This window comes from Canis lupus, chromosome 9 (assembly GCF_048164855.1).
Source record: "Canis lupus baileyi chromosome 9, mCanLup2.hap1, whole genome shotgun sequence".
NCBI lineage: Eukaryota > Metazoa > Chordata > Mammalia > Carnivora > Canidae > Canis > Canis lupus.
Genome location: NC_132846.1, coordinates 32,533,615 through 32,559,787, shown reverse-complemented (window position 1 = coordinate 32,559,787; position 26,173 = coordinate 32,533,615). Strand labels below are relative to the sequence as shown.

The window sequence follows — 26,173 nt, the reverse complement described above, 5'->3', positions numbered from 1 at the left end:
AAAGAAATTCTATATAGACTTCACATTTTATGGGGAAAAAATGCATCAATGTGATTTTTTAAGGAAAACCATGAGAGTTTGACTAACTTTAGAAAGTGATAGACCACTCTGGAGATACCACCACCATTTCTTTACCTTAGAGCTGTGCAGGGGAAAACTCTTGAGAAATCCAGCTGAGACCATAGACATGAAACAGAGGTGAACTGTCCCACTGATATCTGCCCAAATTCCTGAACTGTTGAACTAAAAGCAAGTAAAATGGATATTGTTTTGTACTATAAACATTAGGATAATTTGTTACATGGCAAAAGATAACTGGTATAATCCCCTTTGTATATTTACAGTCATGATACTTGTGTCTCTTTTTTTTTTTTTTGGATCAATCTTATAAGCATTTTATCTATTTTAGTTTTTATAAAGAATTAAGTTTTAATGGTGTTGATTTTTTTTAAGAGTCTTGATTTTCTTATTATATCTTTGCTTTCTATTTTATTGCTTTCTTTTCTTCGTTCATTATTTCTATTTTCTTCTTAACTTTGTTTTTTTAGTGATCTCTACACCCAATGTAGGCCTTGAACTCACAACCCTGAGATCAAGAGTTGCATGCTCTTCAGACTGAGCTAGCTAGGTGCCCCTTTTTCTTTCTATTTTCTTTGGCTTTATTGTTTTCTTTCTAATATCTTAAGAGGAACACATAATAATTTTTGAGATTATTTTCTTTTCTAACTTAAGTATTTAAGGCTCAAAATTTCCCTCAAATAATCCATTTTGCTTTCTCCCATAAGTTTTTATTGCATTTTTTAAATTGCATTTTTTGAATTACCATTTAGTTTTAGGCATTTCAAAATTTCCCTCATAAGTTCTTCTTTCTTTATTTTATTTTTTTATAATAAATTTATTTTTTATTGGTGTTCAATTTACCAACATACAGAATAACACCCAGTGCTCATCCCGTCAAGTGCCCCCCTCAGTGCCCGTCACCCATTCACCCCCACCCCCCGCCCTCCTCCCCTTCCACCACCCCTAGTTCGTTTCCCAGAGTTAGGAGTCTTTATGTTCTGTCTCCCTTTCTGATATTTCCCACACATTTCTTCCTCATAAGTTCTTCTTAAACCAACAGTTTTTAACAGGAATTTCTTTTGTTTTAAATATTTTATTTATTTATTTATAGAGACACAGAGAGAAACAGAGGCAGAGACACAGGCGGAGGGAGAAGCAGGCCCTATGCAGGAAGCCCGATGTGGGACTTGATCCCAGGACTCCAGGATCACACCCTGGGCTGAAGGCAGGCGCTAAACCGCTGAGCCACCCAGGGACCCCTCTTAACAGGGGTTTCTTAATTTATCTTAATTTATCTTATTTCTTTTTTATTAATTTTTTTTTTAAACTTTTTTTTTTATTTATTTATGATAGTCACACAGGGAGAGAGAGAGAGAGGCAGAGACATAGGCAGAGGGAGAAGCAGGCTCCGTGCACCGGGAGCCTGACGTGGGATTCGATCCTGGGTCTCCAGGATCACGCCCTGGGCCAAAGGCAGGCGCCAAACCGCTGCGCCACCCAGGGATCCCTATCTTATTTCTTAATTTATCTTTTTTCTTAATTTATCTTTTTTCCTCTTAATGTCTAACTTTATTGGATATCTATTCATTGAAGTTTGTTCAAGTTTTTTTCATGGTCTACTATGTGATCATTTGTAGCTATTCCATGTGTGGTTGAGAAAGATGTATTCTCTCATTGTTCTTCATTTGGTTAAGTTTGTGAATTGTTTTGATCAGGACTTCTATATATCCTTGTTAATATTTTGTCTGTTTGGCCTATCATTAATGAGAGAGGTGTGTTGAATCACTCAATCATAAGGTGGATTTATCAGTTTTTTTTCTGTAGTTCTATAAATTTTTGCTTCATCCATTGTGAGTCTATTTTATCAGGTGCATACCTGTTTTAAATTACTCCATCTAGGGCAGCCCTGGTGGCCCAGTGGTTTAGTGCCGCCTTCAGCCTGGGGTGTGATCCTGGAGACCCAGGATTGAGATCCATGTAGAGTTCCCTGCACAGAGCCTGCTTCTCCCTTTGCTTCTGCCTGTGTCTGTGCCTCTCTGTGTGTCTCTCATGCATCAATAAATAAAAATCTTTTTTAAAAAAAATTACTCCATCTTGGTAAATAGAACCTTCATCATGGCACTGTGACCCTTTCCATCCCTAACAATGTATCAGCTTTATTTTTGGTTAGAATTTGTCTGACATAATATATACCATTCCTTTATTTTTAACTCTCTATCTGTGTGCTTTGGGCACATGTCTTATGAATGGTACATATCTGGACCTTTAAAATCCAATATATCTTCTGCCTAGTGAGTTTATTCCATTTATCCTTATTGTATTTATTGATGTATTTATAAATTTTTCTATCATCTTAATCTGTAATTTCAATTTATCTCGTATTTTATTTCCTACTTTAAAAAAAGTACTATAGGGCAGCCTGGGTGTTTCAGCAATTTAGTGCTGCCTTCGGCTCAGGGCGTGATCCTGGAGACCCAGAATCGAGTCCCACATCGGGCTCCCTGCATGGAGCCTGCTTCTCCCTTTGCCTGTGTCTCTGCCTCTCTCTCTCTCTCTCTCTCTCATGAATAAATAAATAAAAATAAAAATACTATAAAAGCCCTTTATTAGATGAGAATTTTATAGAGATTAGATGAGAACCTAGAAACTTTCATGCTAGGTTATTGTAAATATATGTTCTCTTTCTTTTGGTTTTAGCAGTTTTTAAACAGGAACAAATACTACTAATGTATTTGTTCATTTTCAAAAATCTATTTTTATATTTCTTTCTGTATCTCCTGGAGATCTTAGTTACTGCTATATAGGAGCAGGCACAGTTTGTCCCAAGAGAATGGTAGCAAAGAAATGAAAACCAAACTTCTAAAATTTCCTGTTTTAATCTCCACTGCCTCCTGCCTCAAGCTATATCCATTTTCCCATAAACACCAGTTCCGAACAGCCACATTGCCCCTTTTTCCTTGGTATTTGGTGTTCACTAGATAACTTGGCATTCTCCTCCCCACCCCCCTGACTCCCCAGTAGCTCCTTTGAAGTTGATCTTAGAAGAGGGAGCCAACAATTTTACATTGTCAGCATTTTGGTAGGAAACAGAATTGGAACTAATTTTTCTATTTAATCTTCCCAATATTCCTAAGAGGTAAATAAGGAAATGGAGAGACAGAGAAATTGCCCAATGTGAAACTGCAATAAAAAAAAAAAAAGATTTATTTACTTGAGAAACAGAGAGAATGTGTGCCTGCATGTGTGAACAAGTTGTGGGGGTGGGGGGGAGGGACATAGGGAGGAGAGAGAGTCTTAAGTAGACTCTGTGCTGAGCCTAGAGCTTGACACAGGGCTTGATCTCAAATCCCCAATATCACAACCTAAGCTGAAACCAAGTCAGATGCTTAACCAACTGCACCACCCAGGTGCCCCTAAAGCTGAAATTAAAAACCCTATCTGTTTGACTCCAAAGCCCATGTGCTTTTCCATTCTCAAATCAACATTGAAACAAGCTGTATTTTCAGCCAGGAAGATGAAAATACCTAGGTTTGAGTTCTGGCCTTGCTACTTAATTAGCTGTGGAATCTAATGCAAATCATTAATCTTCAAAGTCCTTTCCATTCACTAAAAATTTATTTCTTACATCCTCTACCTGTGTTTCAGTAATTCTCAGTGAAGATTTAATTCATTCCAGTATGATTTCTGCTACCACTGTTCAACTGAAATTATTCTCACCAAAGTTGCCAATTTCATCCTTGTTGCTAAATGGATTGAACATGCAATGTTGTGTCCTTCCCATATGCTATGCTTTGTTTTATATTTCTTAATGCATTAAAATACTATAGTTTTGGGCAGCCCTGGTGGCTTAGCGGTTTGGCGCCGTCTTTGGCTGGGGCCTGATCCTGGGGACCTGGGATCAGGTCCCATGTCGGGTTCCTTGCGTGGAGCCTGCTTCTCCTTCTGCCTGTGTCTCTGCCTCTCTCTCCTTCTGTGTCTCTCACGAATAAAGAAATAAAATCTTTAAAAAAAAATACTATAGTTTTAGTTAACTCAGAAAATCACCTGAAAGTTTGCAGAGAGAACTTTTCTCACAAACGGCCATACTTACAGATTTCATTTATATGTGGTGTTGGACCAGTGAGACAAGTGAGAAAAGATTGGAGAAATCACACACAAATTAATTTGAGACGGATCACATAAGATCCTAAACATAAGAGCTAATGTTGAATTAGCTTACATTTCTTGAAGAAAACATGGGAGAATAACTTCCTGACCCTGTGGTAGGCAAGAATTTCTTAAAGAAACAAAACACTAAAGATAGAAGAAAAAATTGATAAATTAGACTCCATCAAACTTATAACTTTCTACTCACCAATGATGCTATAAATGAAAGGAAAAGGCAACCACCAGAGCCAAGTTTTCTTAAAAAAAAAAAAAAAGATTTTTATTTACTTATTTGAGAAAGAAAAGAGAAAGAGCACAAGCAAAGGTAGGGACAGAGGGAGAAGCAGACTCCCCGACTGAGCAGGGAACCCAACACAGGGCTTGATCTGATTTCAGGACCCTGAGATCATGACCTAAGCTGAAGGCAGACAACCGACTGAGCCACCCAGGTGCCCCAGAGCCCAGTTTTCTGTTCTTGGTATGAGAGGTTACACATAAGCAAAGAGAGGAAGATAGGATGATCTCTGTGATAGTGAATTACAATTGGAGACATCAGCATGAACTCATGATTAATTTAATATAGGTATAGGTGGTTACGTATAGAAATATTTATAGATATGTATATGTATAACTTAGTACAGAAACAGATATATTTCTTCACTCTGTCAGCTGAAAGACTCTCCAGTAGCAAGGAACACACCTCGTATCCAGATCTTGGTTTCTAGCACCATTCTCCAAAAAAAAAGGAACCAGGGCTCCTTGGAGAAATGGCTGGTCCTAATAGTGGGGCAGTGAAAAAACAAGGTAAGCCCAGAGCATTTTGTAGTGACAGAAAGTAAGGAAGTACTAAAATAAATAAACAAAAACAAGCAAAAAAATAAATAAAAGATCCCTCAATCATGAAGGTATGTTAAAGTGACAGAGAAACAAACTGAAAAAGCTACCAATGGCCAAAGTTGAAACAATGTGACCAACAAAATAAAATAGTATTAGAGTATGACCCAAAGTATAAAATAAATACCCATGGGGTGCCTGGGTGGCAGAGTCAGTTAAGCATTTGACTCTTGGTTTCAGCTAAGGTCATGATCTCAGGGTCGTGAGATCCAGCCCTATGTTGGGCTCTGTGCTGGGCCTGGAGCCTGCTTTAAGATTCTCTCTCCCTCTCCCTTTGCCCCTCCCACTCGTGCTCTCTCTCTCTCAAATTAATAAGTATATATCTAAAGTAAATATCCATGAGTCCTCATATAAATGAAAAATAAATGATAGAGAAGAGACAAATCTCCCATGCACACGATTCCAAATAACTTATGTTCATAGTGTTTGTCTTTAAGAAGATAGAACACAACTTCCCACTTTTTTTAAACATTGATTTTATTTATTTTTTTATTTTTTTATTTTTTTAATATTTTTTATTTTTTTAAAGAATTTATTTATTAATGAGAGACACAGAGAGAGGCAGAGAGAGAAGCAGGCTCCACGCAGGAAGCCCAATGCGGGACTCGATCCCGGGTCTCCAGGATCACGCCCTGGGCTAAAGGCAGGCACTAAACCACTGAGCCACCCAGGCACCCAAACTTCCCACTTCTTAATTGTAGGCTGTCCATAATTATTTCCTTCCAAAGGGAATAGTCTGGAAAGGGGGAAAATTAGTAATTTTATAGCAGAGAATCCTGACAAACACTACCTCAACCAAATAGTCAAACTTAACATTAACAGTGAAAAGTCATGTTGGTATTATGTACCCTTGATGTGATATAATAGAATGACTCTTCACCTCTATGGTCTTCCTCCCCAAAACCCATAACCCCAGTATAATTATGGGGAAAATATCAGACAAATTCCAATTGAGGGACATTCTACAAAATATATCTGAGGAGTACTCCTCAAAATTGTCAAATTTACAAAAACAAGGAAAGATCTGAGAAACTGTACCGGGGCCATGTAATGGATGTGGGGCTTATGGGAACTCAACTATTTTCATAATTTTTCTGTTAATCTTAAATCACCCTAAAAGTTTATGATTTTTAAAAAGTCAACCAGCCTGGAAAAATATATTCAAAATACATATATATGACAAAGTACCTGTATCCAGAAGAGATAGAACTAATACAAATGAATTCTTTTTTTTTTACAAATGAATTCTTAAAAGACAACCAAATTTAAAAAGATAGCCTCCAATTTTAAAAACAGCAAAAGACTTGAGACATTTCACAAGATGTAAAAATAGTTGATAAGTACATGAAAAGATGCTCATCATCACTAGACATTGGGGAACTACAAATTTAAAATTCAGTACCATTTCACACCCACTAGAGGTGTTTCAAGATTTCTTTTCCTTTAGTGCTCATGGTTCTTTGTTACTTCCAAGAATGAAGCGATAGACCAAATGAAGAATGGTGGGTTGCAAAGCAAAGTTTACTGAATGATAATACAAAGCTCCCCAAGAGGGAGTTAGCCTGAGAGGGTTGCCGCTGGGAGTTTCTAAGTCTAGAGGTTTTTATGAGAATGTTGGTGGGCTGTTTTAATCCGATTAACTCTCCATGCACCTGTCACCCAATCAGGTTTCTGTCCATGTGCTCATCTACCTATTAGGTAATTGTTCACGTGGGAAAGGGTGGAGGGCTCCTTCCAGGGAGATGTAAAATCTTTTTAAGGGTAGTTTCCTCTTGGAGGGGGTGCTTTGTTCCTGCTTGCCTTTTTTCCACTATCCTCCATTAGAGGGGTTCAAATTACAGCGATGACTCCAAATGTTAGCAAGCATGTGGAACAACTGGGACTTTTTATACATTACTAGTGGGAGTGTAAAATGGTCCAACCATTTTGGAAAACTGCTTGTCAATTTCTTATAAAATTAAGCTTACTGGGGTGCCTGGGGGCTGTCATTAAGCAACTGCCTTCAGCTAAGGTCATGATCCAGAGTCCTGGGATCCAGCCCTGCAACCGCCTCCTTGCTGACTGGGGAGCCTGCCTCTCCCCCTCCACCGCTTGTGCTGTTTCTGTCTCTCTCAAAACAAATAAAATCTTAAAAAAAAAAAAAATTAAGCTTACCTACAACGACCCAAAAATTCCATACCTATATTTCCCCCAAGAGAAATAAAACATGCCCACATAAAGACTTGTACAAGAATGTTTATAGCAACTTTTTAAATAATAACTAAAAACTGGAACAATCTAAATGTCCATCAGGTGGTGAATGGATAAGCAAAGTACAGTTGATCCTTGAACTACCAGGGGGTTAGGGGTACCAACTCCCTAACAGCAGAAAATACAAGTACAACTTTTGACTCTCAAATCTTTACTAATTGCCTATTGTTGATAGGAAGCCTTACCAATAACAAGAACAGCTGATTAACATATTTCGGTAGATATTGCATATTGCATTCTTACAAGAAAGTAAGCTTGAGAAAATGTTATTACAAAAATCATAAAGAGATAATACATTTAACTGTACTGTATTAAAAAAAAAAACCTACATATTATCAGACCCACACAGTTCAAACCCAGTTGTTAAAGGCTGTTATTTACAAGGGAATTCTTCTTGATAATAAAAACAACTAACCGTTGATTCACACAATAGGGATGAATCTTGAAAATAGGAGAGAAAGAAGGCCGATGTGAAAAGAATACCTACCATCTTTGTTTTCATGATGATAGAAATCAGAGTGGCTGTCTAAGCCGTGGAAGATTGGAAAGGGGCCTGAGGGAACTCTTGGGTCCTGGTTACACATCTGTTTACATTTAGCAAAACTCATCACATCCATACTAAAAAAAAAAAAAAAAAAAAGTTTTTCACTATATTTAAATTTTACTTCAACTAAAAAAAAAAAAACAAAAACAAAAAAAAACGGAGGGGAAACAAAAACTGGGGGAGCTGGAGTGCCTCAGTCGTTAAGCACCCAGTTCTTGATCTCACTGAGTTAAAGCCCCAAGGTGGGCAACCCCCTGGGCGTGGAGGCTACTTCAAAACAAAACTAAACAAAAACTGGCACCCTTGAAAAGTTGACACTAAACAATGTAAGGAGAAATTTGATGTGTTTAGTCCTTCCTTTGAAACACTGAGGCAAACAGTCCAATAAACTCTCTGATTTTTGTGAGTAAACAGAGACATCAATAAGCTCTGCAAACTCCCAGCTCCCTCTCCTCCAAATCCAGGGTCCTGAGAGCAGCGGTAAGGCATCAGGCACGGCGCGGACTCCTACGCAGTTACGCAGGCCCATCACGCACGCCCACTCCGAGGAACAGCCATTGCTCCGCCCCTCGTCAATTGCAGACCCGCCCATTCATTCCACTCACACCCGTCCTGGGAACCGTCCGCTCACCTTTCAATCAATTCAAATATCGCAAGGAACAAACCAATCGCAAGCCTCCTCTACGGGAAGAGGCGGGCATTTCCCCGGAAATGCTGGTTAAAGCCCCTCCAATCAGAGACTTTGTGCGGGATGTTTGAATTTTGCGGCGCTCTGGCTTGTAGGTGTGCCTGCTCCTGCGGCGGCAGCGGGCCTTCAGACCCAGAGGGTTTCTTTATTTTTAGTTCCGTTGAGGTTTGACTCCAAAAGCTGCCTCAGGTAGGTGGGTCCTGGGGAGCTGGCCCGCTTCTTTGTAGAAGGTCTGGAAGGGTCGGAGGAGGGGGCGGTGGGCTGGACGCAGCTCCGGGGAGTCTCCTCTAGGACCGGGCTACCTGTCCTTCCCGTGGTTGGTGACGCAGCCCTCCACAGGAGCAAATGTTTGTGGCCGCGACCTGTGTAGTGGTCAGCATTTCGCCACCGGGGCGTAATTAATCTTTGGGGCGGGACAGTATTTAGTAGGTACTGCGAAGTATTGTTGCTCCCGACATTAAATTCCAGCAGCTCTTCTCAGATCCCGTGACAACTGAAAAAAACACCCCAGTTGAGAACTCGGCAAGCAAGATTCTATAAGGCATTTCTATAAGGCATTTCTATAGATTTTCAAGCTGGGAGAAAGTCCAGTAAGCCAAAGAACAGTTTAGATGCATGCGAAAAGCCATGCTGCCTGGCTTGGGATGCCAGTTTCACCACCTTTTAGCTGTGCTAACGGGAGCAGTTAATTTACCGCATCTGTATAGGGGTGGTAATACTATCTTTTAGGGTTTAGGTGATTATTAAATATTCCTTTATTGTTCTCTTTCTCCCTCTCCTTTTCTCTGCTGTATGTCATGTGTATGCTGTATTTTAAAAGAACTAATACGTTTTATTTTTCTTTAATATTTAGCAAATTAATAGATGGAGGGAGGGGCACCTGGGTGGCTCAGTGGCTCCGGTTGTGATCTCGGGGTTCTGGGATAGAGACCCGCATCCGGCTCCGTAAGGGGAGCCCGTTTCTCCCTCTGCCTATATCTGCGTCTCTCTGTGTGTCTCTCATAAATAAATAAAATCGTAAAAAACAACAACAACAACAACAAAAACAAACCTTGGCGGGAGGTGACAAATCAAGTAGTAGGGTAGTAGTAGTACTACAAATCAAGTAGTAGTACTACAAATCAAGTAGTATTTGTCAACTTGACAAATCAAGTTTTTTCTTGATGAAAAGCACAGTCCTTGGGTGTCTGCTGGCTCAATCCATAGAATTTGGGACCCTTAATTTCCTGGTGGCTAAGTGGAGGCACAGGTGTAGATTTTACTTAAAAACAAAACAAAACACAGTCCTTTGTCACTTCCCCTGGCCTCTTGAAGGAGAATCTTATAGACATCCAGAGCATATGGATTCTCATTTTTTAGACTGTTGATTGCTTTAAATCATCTAATATTTTAATTCATTGCATTTCTTGTGCAGATTTTCCTTTTATCTGGAGTTGTCTAGCAGACTTTCTTAGTTATTCCTGTTGAAGAGTGTAGTGTATTTATAATTTTTTAAGCTTCCTAATGCCTCTTGTTTATATTCTGGACCATAGTTTCCTGGGCTTCACTTCATCTGTCAAGCAGGTTCCTATTTAGAACTCCAAAATGTGGGATCCCTGGGTGGCGCAGCGGTTTGGCGCCTGCCTTTGGCCCAGGGCGCGATCCTGGAGACCCGGGATCGAATCCCACATCGGGCTCCCTGTGCATGGAGCCTGCTTCTCCCTCTGCCTGTGTCTCTGCCTCTCTCCCTCTCTCTTGGTGACTATCATAAATAAATAAAAATTAAAAAAAAAAAAAACTCCAAAATGTGTTTTATCTTTTGATAATCTCCTTCTCTCTCTTCAGTGTCACATACTTATTCCTTTTTAAATTTTATTTTAATGTTTTTGTTTTCAAAGTCTCTAGGTTAGGACAGGAGTTGAATTGAAATCTTATTTATTTTTTTGAAATCTTAATTTTTTAAATAATAAAAATCCATGGAAGTTGGTCTCTCTTTTCTCTGATAGGATGTCTTCACATTTTGTCAGTCGGCACAGAAAGGACTTAAGTGTCAACATGATTAGAACTAAAATTGCTCATAGGAAATCACTATCTCAAAAAGAAAGCAGATATAAGGAATATGAACGAAATAGACACTTTGGTTTGAAAGATGTCAACATTCCAACCTTGGAAAGTAAAATTCTTCTTGAATTAGATGAGACATCTCAAAATCTTGTTCCAGAAAAGGCCAAAGTCAAGCCAAGTAAGTAAAGATCTATTGTGACTTTAAATGCTTTGAAGAGTGAATAAAATTTGGTTTAGTACCTGAGGTTAAAAAAACCCTGAACAGAAGCATGGAGTTTTGAAACATCATTCCAGGTAATTTGGTATTTTCTACACAACTAAATACTGTTTGTTTAAGGTAAAGGCTGTGCAAGTTCCTGGCTAAGCTAAAGCCATTCATCTATGGAGTATTATAACACTGTATTACCTATATTGCCTAATAGGAATCCTAAAGTTCTTACTCTTGGAACTTAGTAAGGTAACTCTTGACAAGAGAAATTGATAGGGGACATTAAAAATAGAACTCATTGAAAAATCCATGAAATAAGGATGTCTTATCAATGGGAATATTTCTCAGAAGAGCAAAGAATTTGCCCAAAAGAATTTGGAGTCATTAGGAAGGAAAAAAACAATTAAAGGACAAAGGAATGATCTCAGGAAAAGATAAAAATAATGAAAGTAGAGTGTCTTAGAAGGCAAGGGATGCTACAGACCAAGAGGAAGAGAACTGGGAAATGGCTTTCACATTTTGTCAGGAGTCATTGAACTCCTTTTTAGTTGCATTTATACAGCAGGCACTAGGAGCTGGATTGCAGTGAAATAAAGCAAGGATAGATGCTGAGTAAATGACAGATAGTCTTTTTAGAAGTTTTCTAGAGAATGAAATGGGATGCTAAGTTGTTTAACTGTTCACTGCTTCATTTTTATGATTTCCAGGACCACTGTAATATGTGGCACTTAGAAGACACTCTACATATTCAAGTTTAATAGATTCTGTAAAAGAGTGTTGGGCTAAAAGATTTCTTCTGGATTTATCATGTTTGATTCTAAAGGAAAGTGAGAGAAAAGAATTGGATACAAGTGTTGCAGGGTTTTGTTTTTGTTTTTGAGATGAAGTGATCCATCCATGTTTGAGGGTCAGAGGAAATGGACTGGTAGTCAAAAAGGGAGAAAGTAAAAAACAACATCTCTTAGTTGTTGGGAGAAAATGAAAACGGGGTCATAGACTGGTAGAGGATGGCTTCCCAGACATTTTTTTGTCTGGGAAGCAGTGATGTTCTGACTTCAAGTCCTCTCCTGCCTCTACTCTTGCCCATTCAAATGCTCCATTCCTTGACCAAAATCTCAAATCAAAGTCTAACCTCATCAGTACTATTAAATATCTGATTTATTTTCCATTTGCAAAGGACTAGGGGTGGGAGTGAGCCTGGCATGTTCCAGAGAAAGCAAGTAGGCAAGCATGGCTAGAGAAGAATGAATAAGGGGTATCTCCCATCCCTGTGGAGCCCTGAAAGTACATGATACTCTAAGGTATTCTGGCTTTTACTGAGTGAAATGAGAAGCCAATAAGGGATTAGTGGGTATTTATGTAAATCTGATTTTTGTTTTTAGAAGCATTACTTTGGCTGCTGTGTTAAGAATAGATTGCAGGGTGGCAAGCATGGCCTCAGGAAAACCAAATAGGAGACTATTGCAATAATTTAGTTGGTAGTTGATGGCTGATCAAAGTGGTAGCATTAAAGATAAGTGGTTACATTCTGGATATACTTAAATAATTGAACCAATAGGGTTTTCTAATGGATTGGATGTGGGGTTGATAAAGAAGAGTCAGGATGATTCCAAGGTTTTTGGCTTAAGCACCTGAAAGTAGGGAGTGGCCATTTACTAAAAAAAGACCCAGGGAGGAACAGTTTGGGGGGCATGATAAGATTAAGAGTTCAGTTTGGGACATGTTCGATTTGAGAAACCTATAAGACATGTAAGTAGAGATGATGATAAGGTAGTTGGATATAAAAGATGAGTTCAGGCTAGAAGTCTGAGCTGAGAGATAAATTTAGGAATTGTCAGCTAATAGATGGTGTTGGAAGATATTAGACTAGATGTGATTATCCAGAGTTTTGGTGTGGAACAAGGAGAGAAGAGGGGTAAGCACTCCAAGATTTAGAGGGTGAAGACCTGAGGAGAAACTAGCAAAGAACTAAGGAGCAGTACAAACTAAACCAGGAGGACAACAAGAAGATTGTGGTATTCTGGAAACCAAGTGAAGCAAGCATATCAAGGAGGAGAGACTAACTGTATCAATGCTGCTTGTTAAGTCAAGCAATAGTAGAAGTGAGAATTTGAACTTTACCACTGTGAAGGTCATTAATCTTGATGGGTAGTTTTGATGGAGTGAAAGCCAAATTGGAAATGGGTTCAGAGAATGGCAGCACCACTCAGGAGATAGTCTTGCCCCAAAAGTTGAACTTGAGTCTAATCAAAACCTTAGATATACTTTCCAGTTTATAGAAAACATGAAGGCTAGAAGAATGAGTTAAAAAACAACAAAACAAAAAAAACAAACAAGAAAGCAGACAAATACAGTGCAGAGCATTCTGTAGGACAACTAACTAGCTTTTTTTTTTTTTTTTTTTTTTTTTTTTAAATAGGACCATGGCACGAGAAGTAGGGTGCCAATTGTGTCACCAATGAATATAAGTGTGACAATGTTGATGTTTCTGGAAGGGCCTGGTTGGTCAGAGGTCTCTCTTTGGCTGGTTGTGTTTGGTCATGAGCAAATCTCTCTGTTTGCTCCAGTGTGGTGTGTAAATGTTATTTTTTATGTGTGTCATGACACGAGAAAGATTGAAATACTGGCATGGATGTGATCACCGGAGGATAAAAAGCCTAAGAAATGAGAAGCCAGAGCATTAGAGGGGTCATCAAGATTTGTACAATGATAGTGTTGGAGACAGTGACAGTGAGCTAGGAGCTAAAGCCTTAAAAGAACAAGAGGAAACCTGGAGGGCCTATAGATGACAAACTGGGGTACTGGATAATGTGACCCAATGACATGAAATGTAAAGGTGGGATCTTTTAGTGAAAGGAGGAAATCACTGGGAAGCAGCAATGAGGACATCTCCCCCTTTTGGATCCAGTGATAGCGCCAGTGTGGGAGAAAAAAACCAATCATGTGAGAGGACAGCTGGGGAAACTGTCTTCAGGGAGAGCCAGGTTTCAGTTAGATCAAGAGATGAAGGGAACATTTAGAGAAAAAAACAGAGGTTTTGTCGGTTAACCATTGCAGCATCTGTGCTTTTGCTTGTTCTGTTCTCTGGCTTATTTTTTTAAAAAAAAACAACTTTATTGAGGTGTAATTTACATGGCATAAAAAAATCTACCCATTTTAAGTGAATGCATACTTTTTTAGTAAATTTACTTAGTTGGGGCATCATCTTCCTAAATTATTTTTGACCCTTACCCAGTGGGCCAACATAGATTCATTCTTTGGAACCTTTTTCACGTATTCTCTTTTCTGAGAAGCCTTTCCTGATCTTCCCAGACAGAGGTTTATTCTGATTCTCTATTGTGTGCATTCTCCAATTTGTTTCATGCTAAACCAGACTGAAAGTGTTCTTTTCTCCAGGATGCTGTGAGCCCTTCAAGGGCAGAAATTCTCATACTTATTCATACTGCCTAAGCATGTCTTGCACATAGACCCTTATATTTCCCAAACCAGGTAAAACAAAGTATGTAGATGGAAACCTAAGTCGAACTAAAGAAACTGATAAGTAGCCCAAATATGGATGGGGATATTCGTTAACCTAAAACTTGGTGACTTAACACAATAAACATTTATTATTTCGCACAACTGTTGTGGGTCAGAAGTTTGGGTTCAGCTTAAGTGGGTGGTTCTGGAGTTTGCAGCCAGGATGTCTTCCAGGGACACATCTGCAGGCTTGAGTGAGACTGATGATCTGCTTCCAAGATGACTCACTGACATGACTGGCAAGCTGATGCTGGCTTTTGGCAGGAGGCCTTAGAATTTATCATGTAAACACCTCCATAGGGCCACTAGAGTCCCCTTGAGATTCTACAAGGCCACTGGCTTCCTCCAGAGCAAGTGATCCAAGAGGGACAAGGCAAACTCTTTCGTGTCTTTAATGACCAAGTCTCGGGAGTCACACTCCATCATTTCACAGTACTTTGTTGCTTATCCAGGTCAGCCCTATTCAGGGTAGGAAGAGATGACACACAGATATCATTACCAGGAGGTGAGAAGCCTTGGGGTCAGCTTGGAGGTTGGCTATCCTACAAGTTCATTAATTCAAAAGTAAGATAATACATGCCTAGTGTGTTGCAAGCAGTTAATAAATATTTGAAAAGACAAAGGCAAAAGAAATAAAAACTTTAAAAGAATAGGGGTTGAAATAGCTTGTGACTGGAGTGCTAAGGAATTAAAAGCATTTCTCAATAGCAGTTGAAGTTAGACTTTTGCCTAACTTTTTTCTGAAATGTTTTATACACTGTGGGTTTTTTCTGCCTAGGGTCAAAGAAAACCATTCTAGGTGATCAACGAAAGCAAATGCTCCAAAAATACAAAGAAGAAAAGCAACTTCAGAAATTGAAAGAGCAGAGAGAGAAAGCTAAGCGAGGAGTATTTAAAGTGGGTCTTTATAGACCTGATATGCCTTGTTTTCTGTTATCAAACCAGAGCACTGTGAAAGCTGAGCCAAAAAAGGTAATTTTACTATCCTAATTTGGTATCAAGGGGTAGTTCGTTTTAACTGGAATTTTCTTTAAGAGGTTAAATAACTAGAATGACCATTTCCCTGTAATCTCTATATTCATTTAACTACTTGGTAGGAGATGGGAATGAAATAATAGCAGCTCAGAAGATGAAAATCAGATCTCTTGATGTACTTTATAGGTTTTTGAGATAGGAAAAACAGTGGGCAGAAGTCAGGTTCCTGGTTGTCTGAGGAGGACTGGTCTGAGTGCCCAGAGCACTGAAACAGGATGAAAGGAGGAACGATCGAAAAATATTTTGGTCACTGAGTCAAAGAGAATGAAGTTTGAACGGGGGCAGTGGGATTTGTAAATTAGGTAGTCACTGGTGATTATTTTAAAGATATGTATAAAAGATCTTAGACTGTATACTCATTCCTGATTTAAATATGAATTGAGTAATACAAAGGCCTATTGAATACTGCATATTTTAGAGTAGGGAGAGATTATTTATGTTTGGAGGAATATCAAAGAAGACCTTTTGGAAGGGGTTAGATTTTCGAGATATACAGGTTACCAATCATTGGTCTAAACTATAGACAACTATTTAAAAATGTTAAAAACATATGTGGGTGATGGGCACTGGTTCTTACATGTTGGCAAATTGAATTTAAATAAAAAAAAATACGTAGTGAGAAACAAATGAACAAAGGAAAAAAAGCGAGACAAACCGAGAAACAGACTATTATCTCTAGAGAACAAACTGATGGTTACCCAAGGGGAGGTCGGTAGGGGTAGGTGAAATAGGTGATGGGGATTAAGGAATACACTTGTGATGAGTACTGAGTGATGTATGTAATTGTTGAATCACTGTATTATACACCTGAAACTAATATAACACTATATGTTAACTATGCTGGAATTAAGAATAATATAAATATTATATGTATGTATAGGGGGAACAAGAGACCCATCATGGTGTTAAATAATAAAATTCACTAATTGTTTTTTTTATTTTATTTAGATAGCCATTGTTGAATTCTGCTCATCCTGCAGTCTAGAGAAAAGACTAATTTCTTTAGGATTAGATTTTCATGGAGATTTGGAGAAGAAAATGCCTTCTCCTTTAGGGGAGAAATCTGATTGTGCTTCTAAGAAATTTTACAGAATTGATAAATATCTTATCATTTTTTAATCAGTCTCATGCTAGATTTTTTCCACATTTTGTGATCAGGTCTCCATTTTCTTATTGACAGTGGAGAAATGCATAATCATGAGACTTGAAGGCAAACTGTCAAAGCTTGGAAAGTAAGCTATAGAGTATTTTTTCATTAAACTGAAAACAGAAGATCCTAATCTATACCCCCCCCCCTTTTTTTTTGAAATGAGATCTCTTACCAAGAGACCCTTTTTTAATTTATTCAGAGGCAGAGAGAGAGGCAGGCAGAGACACAGGCAGAGGGAGAAGCAGACTCCATGCAGGGAGCCCGATGTGGGACTTGATCCCGGGTCTCCAGGATCACACCCCAGGCTGCAGGCGGCGCTAAACCACTGCGCCACCGGGGCTGCCCTCTATACCTCCTTTTGAATATGTCCAGCTGTCATATTAATGATGATTCAAATACCTGGAAAATATGGTTTGAAATTTCTTCCTTCACCTCACTGAGAAATGTTTTGAAGCTACTAATGTAAATGTAATTTAAGTTAAGCCAGAACCAGAAAACAAGAATTCAAGTTGGCAAGTATCTTTTTGCCATAAATGATTAAGGATAAAATATAACTTTAAAATGAGAACTTTGGGCAGCCCGGGTGGTTCAGCGGTTTAGCACCGCCTTCAGTCCAGGGCTAGATCCTGGGGACCCGGGAACAAGTCCCACATTGGGCTCCCTGCATGGAGCCTGCTTCTTCCTCTGCCTGTGTCTCTGTGTCTCTGCCTCTCTCTCTCTCTCTCTGTCTCTCATGAATAAATAAATAAAATCTTTTAAAAAGGGGGGAGGGATTTATTTCAGCAAAAGACATGAAATTAAACTTTTGTCAATTCATTTTTTGTAACTTTATTTTCTTTGACTGTTTTAAGGCTGTTTCATCTTTTGTACGGATTACAAGGTCAAAGGCCAAAGACCAAATGGAGCATACTAAGGTATAGTTAATAGTAGATAATTGTTACTGAGATGACAAACTGTACTTTTTTCCTAGGGTAAATTCATTTTTAATCTAATACCAGCTTTAAGCATAGTGATTAATTTGCTAGAGTTAATAGTACCAGAATCAGTATTATTGGTATGCTGACATAAAACCATCTTGGCTAGATACTAAGGAAATATTCACCTAAAATATCTTTGCCCAACATCCCTTATGAGATGTATGCCAAACTTTGTGTCATACTCTTGTTTACTGGGCTTCTGCTATGCTTTCTGTGTCATCACAAAATGTAGATAAGGATATAAAGCACATAGGTGGGTGTTGTAAATTTATGGGTCTTCAAAATACCCCATATGATTAAAATTATTAGGAAGATTACTAAAATAAAGTGATGTGAGCTAGGAGGAAAATAGTATCCCTCTTCATCAGGTGAGGGAGCTGAATTTCACGTATTCAATAAAGTTTGTGTCCCTACCATGTTTCTCTCTAGGGTATAGTAGTGAACAAAATAAAATTCCTTGTTTTCATTGAGTTTATATATGAAATAGGCAATAAAAAATTAAATATATGTTAGATGGTCGTAAGTATTATAGGGGAGGGGAAAAAAGAGTGAAGGGAGAAGGGGAGTAGTGGAGTAGGTGTTAGGTGGAATTTTGATTGGGGTTGTCAAGCAGGGCCTTGCTGAGATGGTGGCATCTTGAGTAAAGTGAGTAAACTACTAAAAAGAGCTTTCTATCCAGGAAAAGAGGTCTCTAGACATAATTCAAAGGTCTGGAAGTAAAAACATGCTTGGTATGTGTAAGGATTCTCAAATTATAGTCACCTATTTTTAAGAGCTTAGGTTTTCAGCATTTTCTAAAGTCTAGGGTTCTAAAGCAGCTTAAGGCAGTTTATATAATGGAAAACTTCTTTCTTCATCTCATTTTATTTGGGGAAGTAGATTTTTTGCCAGGTCATTTACAATAGTCAGATTTCAGATGAGGGGTCAATTTATAGATAAAAAATGTAGAATTTGAGTGCTTGCATATATATTAAAATTGGAATGATACAGAGAAGATTAGCATGGCCCCTACACAAGGATACCATGCAGAGTCATGAAGTATTCCACATCCTCCTTGCCCTCTATCCCTGCCTCAGCTTTGTGTTGTGTTTGTGGTTCTATTGCCCCTCTTTTATCCGTTGCTATTTTTGTGATGTCTCCCCACCTCCCATCTCCACCTTTTCTAAGTGGCTCCTGGGAGAAGGGATCTGCTCCTTCCTTCTCTCGGTCTCACTCTACCACAGCTTGGAAGAAAGTAGGGGTGGCAGAAATATGGTAGTGGGAGTCTTTGTACCTTGAATGAATAAAATGACTTGAAAACTGCTCCCCTGAGTGGTGATTTGATGCAGTATGCAATTAAATCACATACCACCTAATCTTTTATATAGATTAATAATGGAAGTGATGTTCAAGCAATCCAACCTGGTCAAAGACAAACTTCTGAAAGAAAAGTGTTGGACAAAGAGGAAAAAGGTAGGAATTTAGCCATTATTATAAAGTATATTCATTATAAGCTCTGGTGTTGCCACAACAGTAATTTAATAATTACAAAAAGCATTTGATTTGATTCTTTCTCCCACAGTTGTACAGCCTGTAATGACCACATCAGTGAGACTGACTCGATCGGCCACTCAAGCAGCAAAGCAGATTGCCAGAACAGTCTCCTCTACTACAGCAGGAAAGCCAATCATAAGAGCTACTAATGGTAAGAATTATTTCTTGACCAGTGACTGATCTAGAATGTTTTGGTCTTTGAGGTTTTTTGTGTTCAATATTAAAAATCATCACGTATGACTCTGAGCAAGAAACAAGGAAATGGGAGATTCCAGTTCCTAGGGGTAGATTCCATGCCTCAACATCCAGTTAGCACACAGTGGATGCTCAAAGGTGGAAGTACCTGAATTGGTGTGAGGAGCACTTCAAAGAGAAAAATTGATCACCCAAATAAATTACAGCCCATCCAGCCATCCAGTTGGTGGAATACAGTGTAAACATTTCAGGATAATGTTGTAAAAGCACATGATGTATTGAGCAAAGAATAACAGATCAAATTCTGAACAGTATGATCACAATCCTAAAATATGTATGTGAATATGTGAACATAGAATAAAACTGGAGGGAGGGGTGCCTGGGTGGCTCAGTGGTTGAGTGTCTGCCTTTAGCTCAGGTAGTGATCCCAGGGTCCTGGGATCGAGTTCCACCTCAGGCTCCCCACAGGGAGCTTGCTTCTCCCTCTGCCTATGTCTCTGCCTCTGTGTGTCTCATGAATAAATACATAAAATCTTTTAAAAAAAATGAATAAACTGGAAAAACATACTCTAAAGTGTCAATAGTAATTATTACTGAGTAATGTGATCTTGGATTATTTTTAAAGATTTGGTCATTTTTGTGCTCTACTTTATTTTCCTAATTTTCTGTATCTGATAACCAGAGGCAAAAAGTAAAATACCTTAACATCGTGCTTTTGTTTTGAAAACAGATGGCTTATACTTGGCAGGAAATTTCATGTTTTTATAATATGACTTTTAATCAAAAAATGCTTTAAGATATACATTCCTATTTTTGCCTTTTTTCCTTTTCCAAATTACCTCGTACCTGTAAAGCAGCATTTTCTATCTAGTCAAAATGATCATCTTATTTCACTTTTTAGATCATGAAATGGAAAGACAGAGACCAAATCAAAGAAGACCTACCAAAAAGACAGAAACAAAACCTGATAAGGTAGAGTATAAACATCTATTTCTGGACACTTTGAAAATCTCACTGCTACTTTCATAAAGTTGAAATTAAGCGTAATACAGAACTACTTCAAGAGGGGTTAAGCTACATATGTGTTAAAACCCCTTGAGCCATAAAGAAGCATCAAGAGGATTTATTGTTGTTGTTGTCTTTCAGGTATTATATCCTCAGAGCTTTATAGCTAGAGAAAGCATAATTTGGTTAACGAGAGATAGAGAAATACAATAACACAGCCAACAGGAGTCTTCACATGGGAATTTACTTAAGAGATAAGATGGAGTAGGGCAAAATGTATTGACTTTGGATTCATTTAGGCATGAATTATCTGCTTCCAATTAGCCAGATAACCTTGGGCAAGTTGTAAGTTTGTTTTCCCATCTCTAACATGCAATACTTAAAGCAGTTTTAAGAATGAAATAACCTAGGGGAGCCTGGGTGGTGCAGTCAGCTAAGCATTTGACTCTTGGTTTCAGCTCAGGTCATGCTCTCAGCGTCCTGGGATTGAGCCCCCACATCAGGCTTCACCTTCAGCATGGAGTCTGCTTGAGATTCTCTCTCACCCTCTGCCCCTCGTGCTCATGCTGTCTCTCTCTCAAATAAATAAATAAAATCTTTTTTAAAAAAAAGTATGAAATAACCTAACATTTCTAATGGCATTTAGCATAGGGCCTAGTAGAGTCTTTAAAAAAAAGTCACCAATTTGAGGGTCCAATTCCTTGGCTTATGATTCACATTATAATTCCTTAACCTTAAAAATACGTTTTTCCAAAGTGTAAGAAACCTGGCTAGTTTTTACTAAAAATCAAACCTATCTCCTCCAAGGAAGGCAGTATAGGATAAATCGTCATAAGCAAGCAGCTGGCTCTCATAGTTCTTCCCTTAAGATTGATTTCCTCCTTGAGGATTAATGCTAGGTTTTTACTTTCCCTGCTATGTTGGCCTCAGGGACAGTGTCACCCTTAAATTCTTGTCCAGGTTGAAATACTCTGGTTTCTGTTTATATCTCATTGAAAATCCAAACAGAGACTTATAAAAATTACGTGTAGGGATCCCTGGGTGGCGCAGCGGTTTGGCGCCTGCCTTTGGCCCAGGGCGCGATCCTGGAGACCCGGGATCGAATCCCACATCGGGCTCCCGGTGCATGGAGCCTGCTTCTCCCTCTGCCTGTGTCTCTGCCTCTCTCTCTCTCTGTAACTATCATAAATAAATAAAAATTAAAAAAAAAATTAAAAATTACGTGTAAATGAGTATGTGAGGGCAGCCCCGGTGGTTCAGCGGTTTAGCGCCCCCTTCAGTCCAGGGCTTGATCCTGAGACCCGGGATCAAGTCCCACGTGGGGCTCACTGCATGGAGCCTGCTTGTCCCTCTGTTTGTGTCTCTGCCTCTCTCTCTCTGTGTCTCTCTCATGAATAAATAAATAGAATCTTAAATAAATGAATGAATGAATGTGTGAAATGGCTGTGGGGGGCCAACAGGTACCAACTTCCAATTACAAAATAAATAAGTCCTGGGGCTGTAATATATCATGTAGTGACTATAATTAGCAATACTGTATTGCATATTTGAGAGTTGCTAAAAGAGTAAATCTTAAAAGTTCTCATCACAAGAAAAAAATTCTATTTATATGGTGATGGTTGTTAACTAGACTTATTGTGATCATTTCACAATATATACAAATACTGAATCATGTTATACACTTAAAACTAATGTTATATGTTAATTATATCGCAAGTGAAAAAAAACCAAGTAATTAAATTAACTTGAGAAAATATGCTTCACTTTTCACTAACATTGAAAAATAATTTTGTTCATATGGTGGTTATTTATAATAATCCAAGATTATGGGCAGCCCCGGTGGATCAGCGGTGTAGCGCTGCCTTTGGCTTGGGGTGTGATCCTGGAGACCCGGGATCGAGTCCCGCGTTGGGCTCCCTGCATGCATGGAGCCTGCTTCTCCCTCTGCCAGTATCTCTGCCTTTCTCTTTCTCTTTGTCTGTCATGAATAAATAAATAAAATCTTTAAAAAAAAAGAAATGTTTTAATAATCCAAGATTATTTACAAAAAGGATTTTGGACATGACAGTAGTGGTATCTAATAAACATTGGATTTCTGATTCTGAAACTATTGTAATTATCAGCATAATCTAAGTAAAAAGAGATCTGTATTAGGTGAGTAAATTTTTCCACCTTAGTTTTTTCTGCTTTTTTTTTTTTTTTTAACATTTTATTTATTTATTCATGAGAGACACAGAGAGAGAGAGAGGGAGAGGCAGAGACACAGGCAGAGGGAGAAGCAGGGTCCACGCAGAGAACCTGACGTGGGACTCCATCCTGGGACTCCAGGATCACGCCCTAGGCCGAAGGCAGATGCTAAACCACTGAGATGCTAAACTAAGGTGAGGTGTCCCTCCACCTTAGTTTTCATGTATTTTAATTTGTTGTAACACCTAAAACATGTTACTTATTCCTCTGAGGATTGGTTCTCTCTCCTTCTGGATCATAGCAATGATTTAGTGTAGCTGGTCTTCTAGTTCCTTGTATACATTTCATTGTATTTGATTTTGTCTCTTTACGTACATGGGACATATATATCAACTTCCACATTTTCAGGCCTGTAAAATTGGTCGAATATATCCCCAGAAAAGGAATTCTCACTCTATTCTGTTTACTCATGACTAGGTCGTTTCTTTTAAAGTCGATAGTGAAGATAATACTTTGGATTTACAAATCGGTGCAACAAATGGAATGGATCCAGATGGAGTCTTACCAAAAATGGAGAATTTACCTAAGAATACTGCAAAAACAAAAGGGAAGAATTCCTTTGCACCTCAAGATTTTGTGTTTCAGCCACTGGATGGTCTGAAGACCTATCAAGTAAAACCTATGACTCCCAGAAGTGCCAATGCTTTCTTGACACCCAGTTATACGTGGACCCCTTTAAAAACAGAAGTGTAAGAATATAATGTTAATAATGAATTCCTTGCTAAGATGAGTAACAAATATCTTTCTTAGATTTGGCCTGTGTATTTAAAGTTCTTATTTATTTAATTTAACTACAAATCATGAAAATTTGGTTTTTAAAAAAAAATTCAGAAGGCTGCAATAATCCATCTGACAGTTTTAATAGTTCCTGTGCGTTATTAACATTATTTTCATAGTACAATTTGTGTTATATTGCTTTTAGTAAGTGACTTTATTGTAACACTTAGAAATAAATTTTTAGAAAGAAATTGCTATAATACTGTAGCTCAGATATGGGTGTTTGTGGTTTTTTTGCTGAGTATTTAGAAAAATTACTTCTAAAGGCAAAAATGATTAACTTGCAAAGTAGAGGGAGGAGTGTATGGGTAGGGATCATATGGAATCTTTAAAAGACAAGATTCTTTTGCAGACTGGCTGTGGCAAATTTACTAGAAACTGTTCAGCAACAGCAAGACTATTAAATGTTTATTCCATTAAGAGATCGTCAAAATCTTTAGATCACATGAACGATTAGTAAAGATGGACATCCCCACTGCATAGGTGCTTACATTTTTCTGCTCCAGCATAGATATGTTGTTTTTAAAATGGACATATTTCTAGGGCACTGACTGGCTCAGTCAGAAGAGCATGCATCTCTTGATCTTGGGGTCATGAGTTCGAGCCCCACATTGGGTATAGAGATTAAACTTAAAAATAATAAAATTTCTGTTTTATCCCAGATTTTTAAAAAGCAATGTAATTTTGAAATCCTTCAGTTATATGTATAGGGTTCATACTTCATGAAGTATCTTTTTTGCTATTGTTTTTAGTGATAAGACTCAAGAAGTGACAAAAGAAATTTTGACCCAAGAATGTAAAACTTACTCTGCAAAGATGATACATCAAGATTCAGATAAACTAAAATGTCCTTTGGGTTCTTTAACAGTTTGGAATAAAGGTATGGTATTTTAATTAAATTTTTACTTGCCTTCTGGATTGTGATTTATCAGGGTTCTGTTCACAGCCCCACAGGGTCAGAAGAGATGGGAAACCTGGGGAAAGATATCTGGACAGAGTTGGAATGAGGAATGCAGACTGAAAAAAGGCAGGAAATAAATGTAAATTGGAAGGGATTAAATTATTGAAACACTTTAGAGGAGATGTGGTGAATGAAATCATTGAAGCAGAAATAAAATGTTAAATTCAACAATGAAAGAATGGAAGGATTTTTAAAATTTGTCTTTTGTAGGGGATGTCATTTTAAAAATTGCTGCTTTGAAAGTTATATGTGGTGTTTTCTTTGTAGAACATGTCTTAAATAAAGATGAGACTACTACTAAAAATTCAAATGGCCTTACAATAAAAGAAGTCCCATCACTTGAAATAATTGAAGATCAGATATCTCAGCCCCACCATGATGTGCTGTATTTCAGGTTTGTCCATTTGTTCCTAGTGTAAGATTCTGTATTAATGTGTAGATATTTAAAACCAAAGTTAAACTATTTTAACCTTAATATAATAGATGAATTAGACTCTGGGTGATTTTTTAAAAATTTAATTATTTTTCAGTAGCTAGTACTTTCATTTATGTGGTTTCTCATTTGAAAGATAGAAAAAGGTACAAGCAAGAAGCCCTTTCTCAATTGTCTCCCAGCCCCACAGTTCAAACCTTCCATGGAGGCAAGTGTTAATTCATGTTTTGTGAAAACTTTCAGAGAGATAGATAACATGTAGACAAACATATTTTTTTCTTTTTTTATACAAACAGTAGCTCACTATTCTGTTTTCATTTAATGTTCAATGTGGGAGACATTCCATTTTAATACTTAGAGCTTTTTCATGTTTTTTTTGTTTATGTGTGGGTATGTGGGTGTGTGTGTTTAGTGACCATATAGTATCCAATTATGTGGATGTGCCACAATTTATTTAGTAGTAAATTGCTGTTGCTGGCTATCTACATTGAGTTTGGTCTTTTACTAACTCACTCAAGACTGCAAAGAACAACCTTGTGTACTTTCCAGTTGTCTCATGTGAAAATATGTAATGGCCTCAATTTACATTCCCTTCAACAAGGTATAGGGAGTTTCTGTTTTCTCATACCTTTTTTTCCCCCCAGAAAGAAGCCAAATTAACCTTTATTTTACAAGGAAGTATAGTGGAAGATGGTAGGAGCTCTTTGGCCTACTTAATCATGAGATAGGATTACTTTTCTCTAATGGTGAAGAGTAAAAATTAACATCCTGTTTGGGGAACTTCAACCATGTCACCTAAGGCCTTGGAAACAAATCAGAGGACTGTATTTGGAGAAAGGTCCCAACATTCCATATCACATAGGAAATAATTACATGCTGCTATTCTTTTTTTTTTTTTTAAGCTTTTTATTGTGGAAAATTTAAAACATATATGAAAGTGCAGGGACTTATACACTGAACCCCCATATACCCATCATTCATGGTCAATCTCATTTCATATTTATTCGCATATACTTCTGACTCAGGATATTTTAAGAAAATCCCAGGTAATCATATCACTTTATCCATAAGTATTTCTGTAGGTATTTTTCAAAGTTAGACTCCTATTAACCATAATACTTATTGTTAACATAATCATAATAATTAATGTCATAAAATATCCAGTCAGTATTCACATTTTCCAAATTATAGTCCACGTGCAGGCATGCACACATACACGTTTATGTACATTTTGTTTATTTTTGAGAGAGAGAAAGAGTGTGTGTGAGCAGGAGGCAGAGGGAAAGAGAGAATCCACACTGGGTGCCTCAGTCAGGGCTCATGTCACAACCCTGAGATCCTGACCTGAGCCAAAATCAAAAGTTGGACGCTTAACTGACTGAGCCACCCAGGTTCCCCCATGCTATTATTTTTGAGTGAATGTATTAAGAATATTTTCATACCTTTTCCAATACAATTTTAACATTTTTTTTGAGCTTTGCCAATAAAGTAGATAAGAATACTATCTT

The 26,173-nt window shown here is 37.9% G+C and overlaps 1 protein-coding gene and 1 non-coding gene across 2 annotated transcripts in view; both read left to right on the top strand.

Moving 5' to 3' along the window:
• Positions 1-8,453: 8,453 nt before the first annotated feature.
• DLGAP5 (DLG associated protein 5) overlaps positions 8,454-26,173 on the top strand; it is a 39,393-nt gene continuing 21,673 nt past the window's right edge. Inside the window, exons 1-10 of the mRNA XM_072838658.1 lie at positions 8,454-8,771; positions 10,568-10,803; positions 15,131-15,324; positions 17,389-17,451; positions 18,882-18,966; positions 19,076-19,198; positions 20,144-20,214; positions 22,912-23,183; positions 24,024-24,151; positions 24,500-24,626. Coding sequence (XP_072694759.1) covers positions 10,569-10,803; positions 15,131-15,324; positions 17,389-17,451; positions 18,882-18,966; positions 19,076-19,198; positions 20,144-20,214; positions 22,912-23,183; positions 24,024-24,151; positions 24,500-24,626 — 1,298 coding nt within the window. The 5' untranslated portion in view covers positions 8,454-8,771; position 10,568. The remainder of the gene's footprint in view (positions 8,772-10,567; positions 10,804-15,130; positions 15,325-17,388; positions 17,452-18,881; positions 18,967-19,075; positions 19,199-20,143; positions 20,215-22,911; positions 23,184-24,023; positions 24,152-24,499; positions 24,627-26,173) is intronic.
• LOC140640691 (U6 spliceosomal RNA) lies at positions 18,457-18,567 on the top strand. The gene has a single exon (XR_012037335.1). It is a non-coding gene; the product is annotated as a U6 spliceosomal RNA (small nuclear RNA).